The sequence below is a fragment of the Pristiophorus japonicus genome, chromosome 8 (genome assembly GCF_044704955.1).
Source record: "Pristiophorus japonicus isolate sPriJap1 chromosome 8, sPriJap1.hap1, whole genome shotgun sequence".
Taxonomy (NCBI): Eukaryota; Metazoa; Chordata; class Chondrichthyes; family Pristiophoridae; genus Pristiophorus; species Pristiophorus japonicus.
The window spans coordinates 44,700,172-44,713,034 of record NC_091984.1 but is presented as its reverse complement, the minus strand read 5'-3'; the positions used below and the strand labels follow the sequence as shown (position 1 = coordinate 44,713,034).

Here is a 12,863-nt window from a genome sequence, read left to right as displayed (position 1 = left end):
TACCTATTATTTTAGATTTTAGTGGAGGGGCCAAATGGCCAACTCCTGCTTCTATTTCTTATGTTCTTATATAATCACCCTGACCAGGTATCAACTTGTTTAGCATGTATAACAGAATGATTCCAGGTGCATGTGGTTCTGGGGTCATGCAAAAATAGTGGACATGGGAATGTCATACAGTCACTATTTTCTGCAAATATTGTCAACAGTAATTTCTGGGCTTATACGTATCATGCCCCAGTTAGTGTTTGATTCCAGGAAGAGTATTGGATTCAAGGGGGCCAATTTTTAACTTCCCGCCTGGGTGGAAACTTGGCGGAGTGGATCCCTCTCCAGTTCTGGAACCCGCCTGCTTTTCATTTCTGTTGAAATCAATTTAATGAAAATTGGACAGGTTCTACAACAGGCGGGCGATCCGCTCCGTCAGGGTGCTGCCGAAGTGGTGAATAAAAGAATTACCTCCAAGGAATCAAAGTAGAGACAGGCTTGGTTGTTTTTTGCACACTTTGCAAATGATACTTGTTTTAATGGTCTATACTAACTGAAGGAATTAATAAAAGGCTTATTTCGTCTTAGCATTTTCTGGAAACTCTCTTTCTCTCTCCCCATCTCTCTCCGTCTTGAGACAATTGAGGGATAGATAATAAATGCTAGTCTTTCCAGTGACGCCCACATCCCAGGAACTATATAATTTCAAGTACTTATGGTTCTTTAAAGAACTACAACAGAATGAGATATTTACCACCACATCAAGAGTTCGGTTCTTTGCGCTTTTTGAATCCATCAATCCGTATAACCCAGCAGACTTCTTCGCTTTCTCCTCCAGCACTGCAGTCGGGATCCCACCCTTCCCATATGTGCCGGGACCTGGGCTACCAATCTGAAAAGAAGAACAGAGTGAAAGTAACCGCACCTCTTTCAGTTTATATTCTGATTTGTTAAGATTCCCCTGATTTAACACTTCAGGGTAAAGTAGCACTGCGTGACATCAATAATGAACACATTCATAGAAAATGACTGTCTGCAGGTTAACTCCTTTGTTAAAATAGTGAACAAATAAGGTTTATGAGTTCAGCAACAAATTGAAATCATGCTGTGCAATATTAATAACCAATGCTTTCTTTGGTAATAGCGAACAATTTCACCCTTTTGGGGTTTTGTACACTACTCATATTTGCATTTCTGACTAAACACTGAGTCTTAGCCGAACTATATAAAGCCCCTTGCCAATGGACCACACGGCCATCCTACATTAAAAGAATTCATGCACAGGCATCTTCCACCCTTTAAATTGAAGTTCGGGACCTGGAACATCAGGCTCATCAGCCACCTGAGAACTCATAGTGTGGAAGCAAGTCATCCTTGACTCCGAGGGACTGCCTAAGAAGAAGAAAATAAAGCCCGTTATAGTCAACTTAAGGAGCAGGTTAATAGATTGGCATTGATAATTGCTGGCTTGAGGCTGATGTGAAAAGTCACACAATAAAAAGAGTTACCCTGCAGTGTAGACCTGTGGGACGAAATATCCTCTATAAACTGTGTGTAAAGAACCCATTGACCTTATAAAGGAGGGTTTCATGATGTCACCACATGATGGACAGAGGAAATCTTCTCATTCAATCTACTTGAATTAACTTAAAATGTGAATTTATTTTCATAGATTATGTTTTTGTCTGAATAATGTGCAGCATAAATTGTATAAAAAGGCAAACACTTAAATCCTTACATCTTTTTTCATTCTAAATCGCTCCTCTCTTGTGTTGCAAATACCTCTGCTTCCAGGATTTTTCTTCTCCAGTAAGTCAAGAAAATGTGGGATCTCATATTTACCCGGGCCACGATTCATTTCCTGTAGATAAAAAAATGTGAATGTGTCTTTTTTTCCTCATTTTGATCGATTAGGTTTTCAAAATTCTATTTTCAAACCAGGCAATTACACAGACTATAATCAGATTATTCTATAAATAGTTCAAACCAAATTCCCATAGTTCCAAATTATTCTTTGTGAAGCGAGGGTTATCTATGCTGGAGAACAGAAGACGTGTTCCAATCTTTTTGCTTCCAGCACCAGTGGCAACCGCTCTTGGGTCTCTTACAGATTAGATGCAGAGTAAAGCTCCCTCAGTTATGCTTCATTAGCAAATCTCATTATCTTTCCCAACCTGAGAAAGGCACACCTAACTGGGAAGCATTGAATAGAAGCCAGGCATCTCCTCACGGTGGGAAACATCTGAGGAAGTATCTGTGTTGCCTCTTTCTCATACTTCATAGTGTCGAGCTATGTAGCAGCAATTGTAAAGGTATAATCTATGTTTCTTCCTATGTCCCTATAAGGGTACTTCACCTAATAGTTTCAGGAAATTCAATAAAGGGAAAAACAAAACAAGTAACTATCTTTCATCTCTCCCCAGAAAAAAAAGCAGTGGAACAGTGTGGACATTTTCCACACTTACTTTGAGTAATATCAAATGATGCTGTGAATATGGGGGTTTGAGACTGTCCAAGCTCATTTCACACAAGAGCCTTACAGCCATCAGGGGGAACAGACTGGATTAGTCTGAGAGGAGAAAGGGTAGCCATTCTAATTCACTGCACCACTCAGATCCTCACATTCTAAGAGATTAGAATTAAGTTACTATATCTGACAGGATGAAAGCTGCCCCTCCACATTGTGGGGGTGGTGGCGGGGGGGCGGGGGGAGAGCAGGGGTTGTGGGAGAGCAAGAAAGAGCCTGGCTGCCACTTGGTGTCTCTCTCTGATGACTGAAATTGGGAATTTGCAACATGGGGAAAGTGGGGTCCACATACCTTGGCACAACATATTGGTACACCAATGCCACTGCTTTACCAGCCCTTCTCCCACCACCTTCCAAGCTTCTGCACTTCAAACCTTAGTGCCCTGGAGATGTAGTTTTCCTCCTGAATTCGATTAATTGTTCATAGAAACAATGAAATCTACAGCACAGAAGGAGGCCATTTTGGCCCATCGTGTCCACACCGGCCAACAAAGAGCCACAGAGCCCTCGGTCAGCAGCCCTGAAGGATACATATGAACAATGAACAATGGCAGATAGGTAAAGAGCACCCAGCCCAACCAGTCCGCCCCACACAACTGCAATGCGCCTTACACTGAAACATTCTACACTCCACCCCAACTGGAGCCATGTGATCTCCTGGGAGAGGCAAAAACCAGATAAAAAGCCAGGTCAATTGGGGGAAAGAAAAATCTGGGAAAATACCTCTCCGATCCATCCAGGTGATTGAAACTAGTCCAGGAGATCACCCTGGCCGTATTCGATTCCCTGCAGTACTTACCATCATATCTGCGCCAGCCAACAAGAAGTTATCCAGTCTAATCCCAATTACCAGCTCTAGGTCCATAACCCTGCAAGTTACGGCACTTCAAGTGCCCATCCAAACACCTTTTAAATGTGGTGAGGGTTTCTGCAACCACCACCCTTCCCAGCAGCGAGTTCCAGACCTGCACAACCCTCTACCTGAAGAAGCGCCACCCCCCCTCAAATCCCCTCTGAACCTTCCACCAAAATTATGCCTCTTCATAATTGACCCCTCCACCAATGGAAATAGGCCCTTGCTATCCACTATATCCAGGCCCCTCAACATTTTGTTCACCTCAATGAAGTCTCCTCTCAACCTCCTCTGTTCCAATGAGAACAAACCCAACCTATCCAATCTGTCCTCATAGCTCAGAGTCTCCATTTCAGGCAGCATCCTAGTAAATCTCCTCTGCACCCTCTCGAGTGCAATCACGTCCTTCCTATAATACGGCGACCAGAACTGCACACAGTACTCCAGCTGTAACCTAACCAGAGTATTATACAATTTAAGTATAACCTCCCTGCTCTTGCCTTTATTGGCCGAGGCATAGAATACAAGCATTCTGTATACCTTCCTAACTATTATGTCTGTAATGTACCTATGAATGACTCCACGAGGCAATGTGTTGTACTCAAACTGTAGTGACCTTGGTCCTTTATTCATAACTCCAGAGTGAGGCAGCCATATGGTGGCTCCCTTTTTATACAGCGCCTGCCATCAGGGCAGGAAGCCACGGTCTCCACCAGTTGCATCCACTAGTGGTGCCAGCATGTATATACACAGTGTAAACCTGATTGATAGTACATCAGGTAAACAAGTCTCCACCTTATGCAATTATACAGTGACTATATAGAGAGTATATCTATAGTCTGCATGTGTGTGTCCATCGCTACATACATTCATTTCCACCCCCCGCCACCCACCCCGCCCCCCAGCGAGATCATGCAGCTGGCCCGTTACATTAACATACAGGATCAGTGTATTCACTGGAGTTCAGAAAAATGAGAGGGGACCTCATAGAAATGTTTAAAATTCTAATGGGTTTAGACAGGTTAGATGCAGGAAGAATGTTCCCAATGTTGGGGAAGTCCAGAACCAGGGGTCATAGTCTAAGGATAAGGGGTAAGCCATTTAGGACCGAGATGAGGAGAAACTTCTTCACCCAGAGAGTGGTGAACCTGTGGAATTCTCTACCACAGAAAGTTGTTGAGGCCAATTCACTAAATATATTCAAAAAGGAGTTAGGTGAAGTCCTTACTACTAGGGGGATCAAGGGGTATGGCGAGAAAGCAGGAATGGGGTACTGAAGTTGCATGTTCAGCCATGAACTCATTGAATGGCGGTGCAGGCTAGAAGGGCCGAATGGCCTACTCCTGCAACTATTTTCTATGTTTCTATGTTTCTATGTTATCCTTGGTCTTCGTGGGTGCCAGCAAGTCCTTGATGAGGCGGTAGACCTCGGGCCCACAACTGGTCAGCAGTATAGCCTTGCGCTTCTCTGCCGATGCATCCGTCTCTCCTGCCAGGTTGTTTGCCACGAAATATAGCTTGAGCCTTTCCATGAAGGCATCCCAATCATCGCCCTCTGCGAAGTCTTTTAGTGTGCCAAAGGTAGCCATAATTGCGTGAAAGTCCGTATTCTTGTCGCCAGTTATTATGTCTGTAATGTACCTATGAATGACTCCATGAGGCAATGTGTTGTACTCAAACTGTAGAGATCTTGGTCCTTTATTCATAACTCCAGAGTGAGGCAGCTGCATGGTGGCTCCCCTTTTATATAATCCCTGCCACCAGGACAGCAAATCCCGGTTTCCACCAATTGCCCCTCTAGTGGTGCCAGCATAGTATATACACAGTGTAAACCTTATTGATAGTATATCCGGTAAACAAGTCTCTATCTTATGCAACTCTACAGTGACTACACAAAGAGTATATCTATAGTCTGCATATATAACACTAACCACCTTATCCACTTGGTCTGCTACTTTCAGGGATCTGTGGACAAGCATTCCAAGGTCTCTTTGTTCATCTACACTATTAAGTGGCCTACCCTTTCCTTATTAGCCCTCCAAAAGTGCATTACCTCACACTTCTCTGAAGTTAATTCCATTTGCCACTGCCCTGCCCATCTAACCAGTAGATTGATATCCTCCTGCAGCCCATGATTTTGCTCTTCATTATCAACCACACAGCCAATTTCAGTGTCATCTGCAAACTTCTTAATCATACTCCCTATATTCAAATCTAAATCATTGATATATACCACAAAAAGCAAGGGACCCAGTACTGAGCTCTGCAGAACTGCACTGAAAATATCCTTCCAGTCACAAAAACATCCATCAACCATTACCCTTTGCTTCCTACCTCTAAGGCAATTTTGGATCCAACTAGCCACTTTGCCCTGGATCCCATGGGCTTTAATCTTCGTGATCAGTCTACCCTTATCAAAAGCTTTGCTAAAGTCCATATATACTACATCGTATGCACTGTCCTCATCGACCCTCTTGGTTACCTCCTCAAAAAATTCAATCAGGTTAGTCAAACACAATTTTTCCTTAACAAATCCGTGCTAACTGTCCCTAATTAATCCTTGCCTTTCCAAATGTAGATTTATCCTGTCTTTTAGGATTTTTTTCTAATAATTTTTCCACCACTGAGGTTAGGCTGACAGGCCTGTAATTACTCGGCCTATCCCTTTCTCCCTTCTTAAACAAGCGTACCACATTAGCAGTCCTCCAGTCCTCCGGCACAATGCCCAAATCCAAAGAGGACTGGAAAATGATGGTCAAGGCCTCTGCCATTTCCTCTTTTACTTTGCTCAACAGTCTGGGATGCATTTCATCCAGGCCTGGGGACTTATCTACTTTCAAAGCTGCTAAACCCCTTAATACCTCCTCTCACTATGTTTATTTCACCAGAATTTCACACTCCTCCTCGATAGCAGTATCTGCATTGCCTCTTTCCTTTGTGAAAACAGATGCAAAGTATTCATCTTCTGCCTCCACACAAAGATTACCCTCATGGTCTCTAATAGGCCCTATCCTTTCTTTAGTAACCCTCTTGTTCTTAATATATTTGTAGAACATCGTTGGGTTTTCTTTAAGTTTACTAGCCAAGAATTTTTCATGTTCTCTCTTCGCATTCCTAATGTCCTTTTAAATTTTACCTCTTAACTTTCTATATTCCTCCAAAGATTCTACAGTATTTAGCCGTTGGTATATGACATAAGCTTCTCTTTTGTTCTTTATTCTCACCTGTAAGTCCCTAGACATCCAGAGGGCTCTAGAAATGTTATTCCCACCCTTTTTCTTTAAGGGCATATATTTAGCCTGAGCCTTCCGGATCTCCTCCTTGACAACCTCTCACTGTTCAGTTCCTGGATGATGGTTGTCCTAATTTTGCTTTACTAAATAAAAACTCTTGACAGTTGCTAATTATTAACAAAGGATGATGGGTTATATCAAAATGTAAATTGCATACTGCTGAAATATATTCATTGCTGTAGTGGTTTTGCTGCGTACAAAGCAAGTCACCGTTGCATGTTTCCTTATCATTCTTTCAGAAAGTATAAGAGCTTACATTTTCTGGATCAGTTCCTATGGACTGGAGGGTAGCTAATGTAACACCACTTTTTAAAAAAGGAGGGAGAGAGAAAACGGGTAATTTTATAGACCGGTTAGCCTGACATCAGTAGTGGTGAAAATGTTGGAAACAATTATTAAGGATGAAATAGCAGCGCATTTGGAAAGCAGTGACAGGATCGATTCAAGTCAGCATGGATTTATGAAAGGGAAATCATGCTTGACAAATCTTCTGGAATTTTTTGAGGATGTAACTAGTAGAGTGGACAAGGGAGAAACAGTGGATGTGGTGTATTTGGACTTTCAAAAGGCTTTTGACAAGGTCCCACACAAGAGATTGGTGTGCAAAATTAAAGCACATCGTATTGGGGGTAATGTATTGACGTGGATAGAGAACTGGTTAGCAGACAGGAAGCAGAGAGTCGGGATAAACGGGTCCTTTTCAGTATGGCAGGCAGTGACTAGTGGGGTGCCGCAGGGCCCAGTGCTGGGACCCCAGCTATTTACAATATACATTAATGATTTGGATGAAGGAATTGAGTGTAATATCTCCAAGTTTGCAGATGGCACTAAACTGGATGGCGGCGTGAGCTGTGAGGAGGACGCTAAGAGGCTGCAGGATGACTTGGACAGATTAGGTGAGTGGGCAAATGCATGGCAGATGCAGTATAATGTGGATAAATGTGAGGTTACCCACTTTGGGGACAAAAACACGAAGGCAGATTATTATCTGAATGGCGGCAGATTAGGAAAAGAGGAGGTGCAACGAGACCTGGGTGTCATGGTACATCAGTCATTGAACTTTGGCATGCAGGCACAGCAGGCAGTAAAGAAGGCAAATTGTATGTTGACCTTCATAGCTAGGGGTTTTGAGTATAGGAACAGGGAGGTCTTACTGCAGTTGTACAGGGCCTTGGTGAGGCCTCACCTGGAATACTGTGTTCTGTTTTGGTCTCCTAATCTGAGGAAGGACATTCTTGCTATTGAGGGGGTGCAGTGAAGGTTCACCAGACTGATTCCCGGGATGGCTGGACTGATATATGAGGAGAGACTGAATCGAGTGGGCCTTTATTCACTGGAGTTTAGAAGGATGAGAGGGGATCTCATAAAAACATATAAAATTCTGACGGGATTGGACAGGTTAGATGCAGGAAGAATGTTCCTGATGTTGGGGAAGTCCAGAACCAGGGGACACAGTCTAAGGATAAGGGGTAAGCCATTTAGGACTGTGATGAGGAGAAACTTCTTCACTCAGAGAGTTGTTAACCTGTGGAATTCCCTACCGCAGAGAGTTGTTGATGTCAGTTCATTGGATATATTCCAGAGGGAGTTAGATATGGCCCTTATGGCTAAGGGGATCAAGGGGTATGGAGAGAAAGCTGGAAAGGGGTACTGAGGGAATGATCAGCCATGATCTTATTGAATGGTGGTGCAGGCTCGAAGTGCCAAATGGCTTACTCCTGCACCTATTTTCTATGTTTCTCTATGTTTCTATTTTTTCATCCCAGACCGTTTTGTTTTGCCCAGCTATGCAACACTCATGCAGACCAATGGGGAGTCTGTCTCAAGGCGTCTGTAGGTGTGCTGCAACAGCCCAGAAATGTTTGTCTTTCCCAGCAATAATCTTGCAGCCTGTGGATAGCAGCTTACGCCTGGCAACACTTGTATGTGTTCTGCCATCACGATCTGATGTTCCAACTTGATGTCCGATCAAGTTTGTTTTTATATCCTCTAAAAATAGGAAGTGATTTATCTACTGGTATGACCTTGGGTTTTCTTTTAAATTAGAGATAACTAAAACATTAGGTTACAAAAGCAGCGCATGTACATATACAGATTTGGATTGTGTTCTACATTTACTGAAAATAAGCAATGATCAAACGCTTTAAGTTAGCAAGATGGGGGGAGGGATCTACAAAAAACATAATCAGCTTAAATAGAAACATAAACAGGAAAAGAGAGCGTAGGAAAGAATAAAGTAAGTGAGGACATTGATAGCAATGGAATAACCTCAATATCCAATACGCAAAGCCAGAAAACCACTTGATGCTAATCCTTTTCTTCATTTCAAAACAGAATAAGTAAAAGTGAGTAGAATAGTTTGTGAAAAGAGTACTTACCAAGAATTTCTGTTTTCGTTTTTGTTCTTTATAAATCAACTGTGGTGTCTGAGAAAACTTTTCTACTTCCTGTTCTCTTGCCCAGCCTGGTCCTGATGCTTTCCGGGTAACTGCTGCAGCACTAAAGTCTCCTGTGTCCACATTGTAGTGTCCAGGTGCTAACCTTCTTTCCTGAAAGCGAATTCAATTCTTATCAATATCAATTCCGCAACAGTAAAAAAAAAATTGTTGGTGTTGTAACATAGAATGGGAACATAGTGAGTGCCGGATCTAGACTGTGCTGTCAGGTTGTGACACGAGGTAGAGTCTTAGCTCTTTCCCACAGGTGTAGTGAATATCAAGGAGCTAGTCACTCAGGCTAGCATAGGAGCAAAGTAATCTCTTCCCACCCTTTTGACTGATTTTTGGTCCAATTCCTGGTCACTTAACCTTAGCATCTGCATTTGTTCCCCTGATCATGTTTGAGATCTAATTTATATGGAAAAGGGTGCCCACAGCCAGTCACTGATGTGATCTGCTTTATGTGATATGAGATTAGGATCATAGAAGGACAGATTTGTTCCCATTTTTGGGTGGTCTGGGAATACTTACACACAGATTTGTTAGAACTGGGTTCTGCACTTCTAACCCAAGTTACAGTATATACAAATTTGAGAATCCAGATGCCAAATCCAAATCTCAAAGAAATTCCAGTTAGCACTTCAAGATGTGACTAGGGAAGAAATAAAATAATGAATAAGTCTCTAACAGCAGGTTTGCTTTAGGAAATGATATTAACGAAGGCTCATTTAGATCTCTGGTCTTAGGCTGTAAGGTACAAAACTAACCCATTAAGTTTTTTAGGATTTGGTCGTGTGACAGTGCTAAACTGGCCAAATTAAGTTCCTATGGCTATTGTACAAAACCTGTTGCAGCTTTCCTGCCAGCTTCACCTTAATGGTTTATGAAAACTTTCACCGATGCAAAAAGTTACTATCTCCTAGGATACGAAGGATGAGCTAAAATGACAGTTAAACAGACAGTTGTAATACATTAAAAACAAAAAGCTGAAGATGTTGGAAATACATAGGTTTTATCAGCATCTGAAAAGAGAAAAGATAAGTTATTTTTTAGGGTAAAGACACCATCATAATTAGAAAGTGAGCCCTTTTATATGAGTGAAGAAAATGGATGGGGAAGGGAGAATAATGGGTAACGGAAAGATCTGCTTATTTGAAGAGCCATATGTAAGATTTCTAAATCTCTGGCATTAAATTTACAGCAAGACTGATTCTTTTAAAACAATTTGGAATAGTTTATTAAACACACACACATGCACATCTATCAGCAGTTGTCAGCTATCCTACGGATCGACTTAGTTACAACAGATGCAATGAGGTTACAATAAAATGGTACACTTTACTTCCCTCTGGCAAAGCACACGATTTTAAACTCTAAAGAAATTGGTGAGCTTTGATTGCCAAGAATTAACTTATTCTTGGCCTTAGTTTTGATGCCCTTTAAAGATGAGGACCTTTTCTTTTCCAACTTGCCCCCCAGTGTGACAGAGGTTACGTCAGTACATTCTGGTGGTTCATTCTCGGTCTGATTCTTGGTCTGTAAAGGAAGGTCCTGCTTTTGCCGTGTGCTTAAGAAAAGAGAGCGAGCAATCTTTGGCTTGAGTTTTTATACCTCTTATGGCCTTGTTTCTCAGGAAGCCTCAGGATTGGGTCTTGGTTCCAGGGCAGTTCCTTATTGGCTCTCCTCACACATGTGTCTGTCTGGAGGACTCGGTGCCATCCCTTGATTAGGTTAATGGCTTTCCAATTCAGACAATATACAAACAAGATGCTGGAAGTCTGTGAGTTTCCATTTTGTCTCTTTCAAAACTGTCTTTTCATACAATCTGATTTTTTAACATTTATGCATACCCAGAATTGATTTTATCATCAATAAACACTTTTATTCTTACAAACTCGCTACCTTGAGGGGGAAATATCCTTATTGACTCCTCATATGGTTTATCTTCCCAGGGCTCACATATCATAAACATGAGAGGGTTCTGATAGCTCTGCTGTTTATGTTTCTGTGATATAATGAGTTTTAAACTTAGAGAGAGAGAAAAGTGCATGGCCTGACTTGGTCCCCACCTCGTAAGGAGTAGGTGACATGTAGGGGATTTACTATAGTAAACAATAACATCTCCAGCGGAGACTCTCCCCTTCCCGTATCTTCAGTGCACCGTCGCTTCTTAAAGCACATTGATGATTGATGATGTTCGTGAGTCATGCTGCAGCTCCCGCTTCTCCATCTTCCCTCGGCTTCGGTCGTGGCCGGTATCATCCTGACAATTATGAGGATCCGTAACATGGTCTGTGGGAATCAAGATCAGTGCAGTATTTACTCTTTGGTAGTTTTTAACTGATTAATGTGAAACCACTTCTTGCACTTAACGCCCTTTTTCCCCGGTAACTGAATCAAATAAACCGCAGGGTTCAATCGGTCTATAATCTTATACGGTCCCCACCACCTGGGCTCAAAGGCAGCTTCTTTTTCCCATAATTTGCAATCATTACTGCGTCTCCCACCTCGTATTCAAAGGGACGTACTTTCTTGTCAAAGTACCTTTTAATTTGTATTTTTGACTTCCCCAATTTGGTGGCCACAAATTGATTGATCTGATCGGTGTGATCTACCACTTGTTCCAGCCACTTGGAACTACAAGGTTTCATTGTCAGGGGACTCATCCCTGTTAGTGTTGGCTGGCCTGGTGTTCTCATGAGCCTCCCCGTCATGGCCTGATATGGGGAGACCCCTCTTGTTCTATGAGGTGTGGACTTCATTGCCATTAAGCACATTGGCAGCATGTTAGCCCATCGAGTGGGGTGGTCCGTGCCCAATTTTTTTAACATTAACTTGAGGGTCCTGTTCCCCCTTTCGACCCCTCCGGATGACTGGGGGTGGTGAGCAATATGTAATTTGTGTTTTATCCCCAACATTTCCTGTAGGTGGGTAAAAATGTTACCTGTAAAGTGTGAACCTTGATCGCTGTCCACTTGTACAGGTACTCCCCACCTACAAAACACATGATTCAATAGTGTTTTGGCTGCTGTGATTGCGGTGTTGGAGCAGCAGGGGAATGCTTCGCTCCATTTAGTGAATTGATCCACCACCACTAGGGCATCCTGAAAATTGCCCTGTGCCTGTGGAAGTGGCCCAATGAAGTCTATCTGGAGGTGAGTCCGTGGCCCTTGAGGTGGGGGTGCGCTTTGAAGCAAGGCTCGGTTAGTGCATGTGGGAAGATTGTGTTGCAGGCACGGTAGGCATTGTGCCATGTATTGGTCGATTGTTTCCCTCATGGAAGGCCACCAAGCTGTGGATGCTACCTTATAGAAGGTTACCAAGGCCGAATAGTGCCCTGCTGTGGGGTGGGAGTGAAAGAGGGCGAGCAATTCTGGTGGAACACACACCACCGGGCAGGCGTTTGGCTTTTTTTTGAACATCAGCAACTGCTCATCTGAGTCAGGAGCAGTGGCTAGTATGGTATTGGGAGCCCAGGCTGTTGGTTGAGGAAGGGGTCTGCCTTCCTCATGCCAGGCGCTTACAACAGCATATGATCAGTATTGCTGCTGCAGGGATTTTAAATCTAGGTGATCTGTTGGGAGGCCTTGCTAACAGCATTGCAGGCCTCAACAACTATATCCTCTATCTCCCCATCAATTGCAGCATCCTTGGCTGCTCTGTCTGCTCTGGAATTTCCCTCATTATGTGGACCCCCTTTTCTATGGGCTGCTACCTTCCCTATGAAGCAGGGCTGGGATCACTGTTTAAGGTATGACCAGAGC

The 12,863-nt window shown here is 42.9% G+C and overlaps 1 protein-coding gene across 1 annotated transcript in view; it reads right to left on the bottom strand.

Moving 5' to 3' along the window:
- LOC139268064 (ciliary microtubule-associated protein 2-like) overlaps positions 1–12,863 on the bottom strand; it is a 39,503-nt gene that overhangs the window by 15,491 nt on the left and 11,149 nt on the right. The window contains exons 3-5 of the mRNA XM_070886056.1: positions 9,040–9,210; positions 1,727–1,849; positions 743–880 (exon numbers count right to left, since the gene is read on the bottom strand). Coding sequence (XP_070742157.1) covers positions 743–880; positions 1,727–1,849; positions 9,040–9,210 — 432 coding nt within the window. The remainder of the gene's footprint in view (positions 1–742; positions 881–1,726; positions 1,850–9,039; positions 9,211–12,863) is intronic.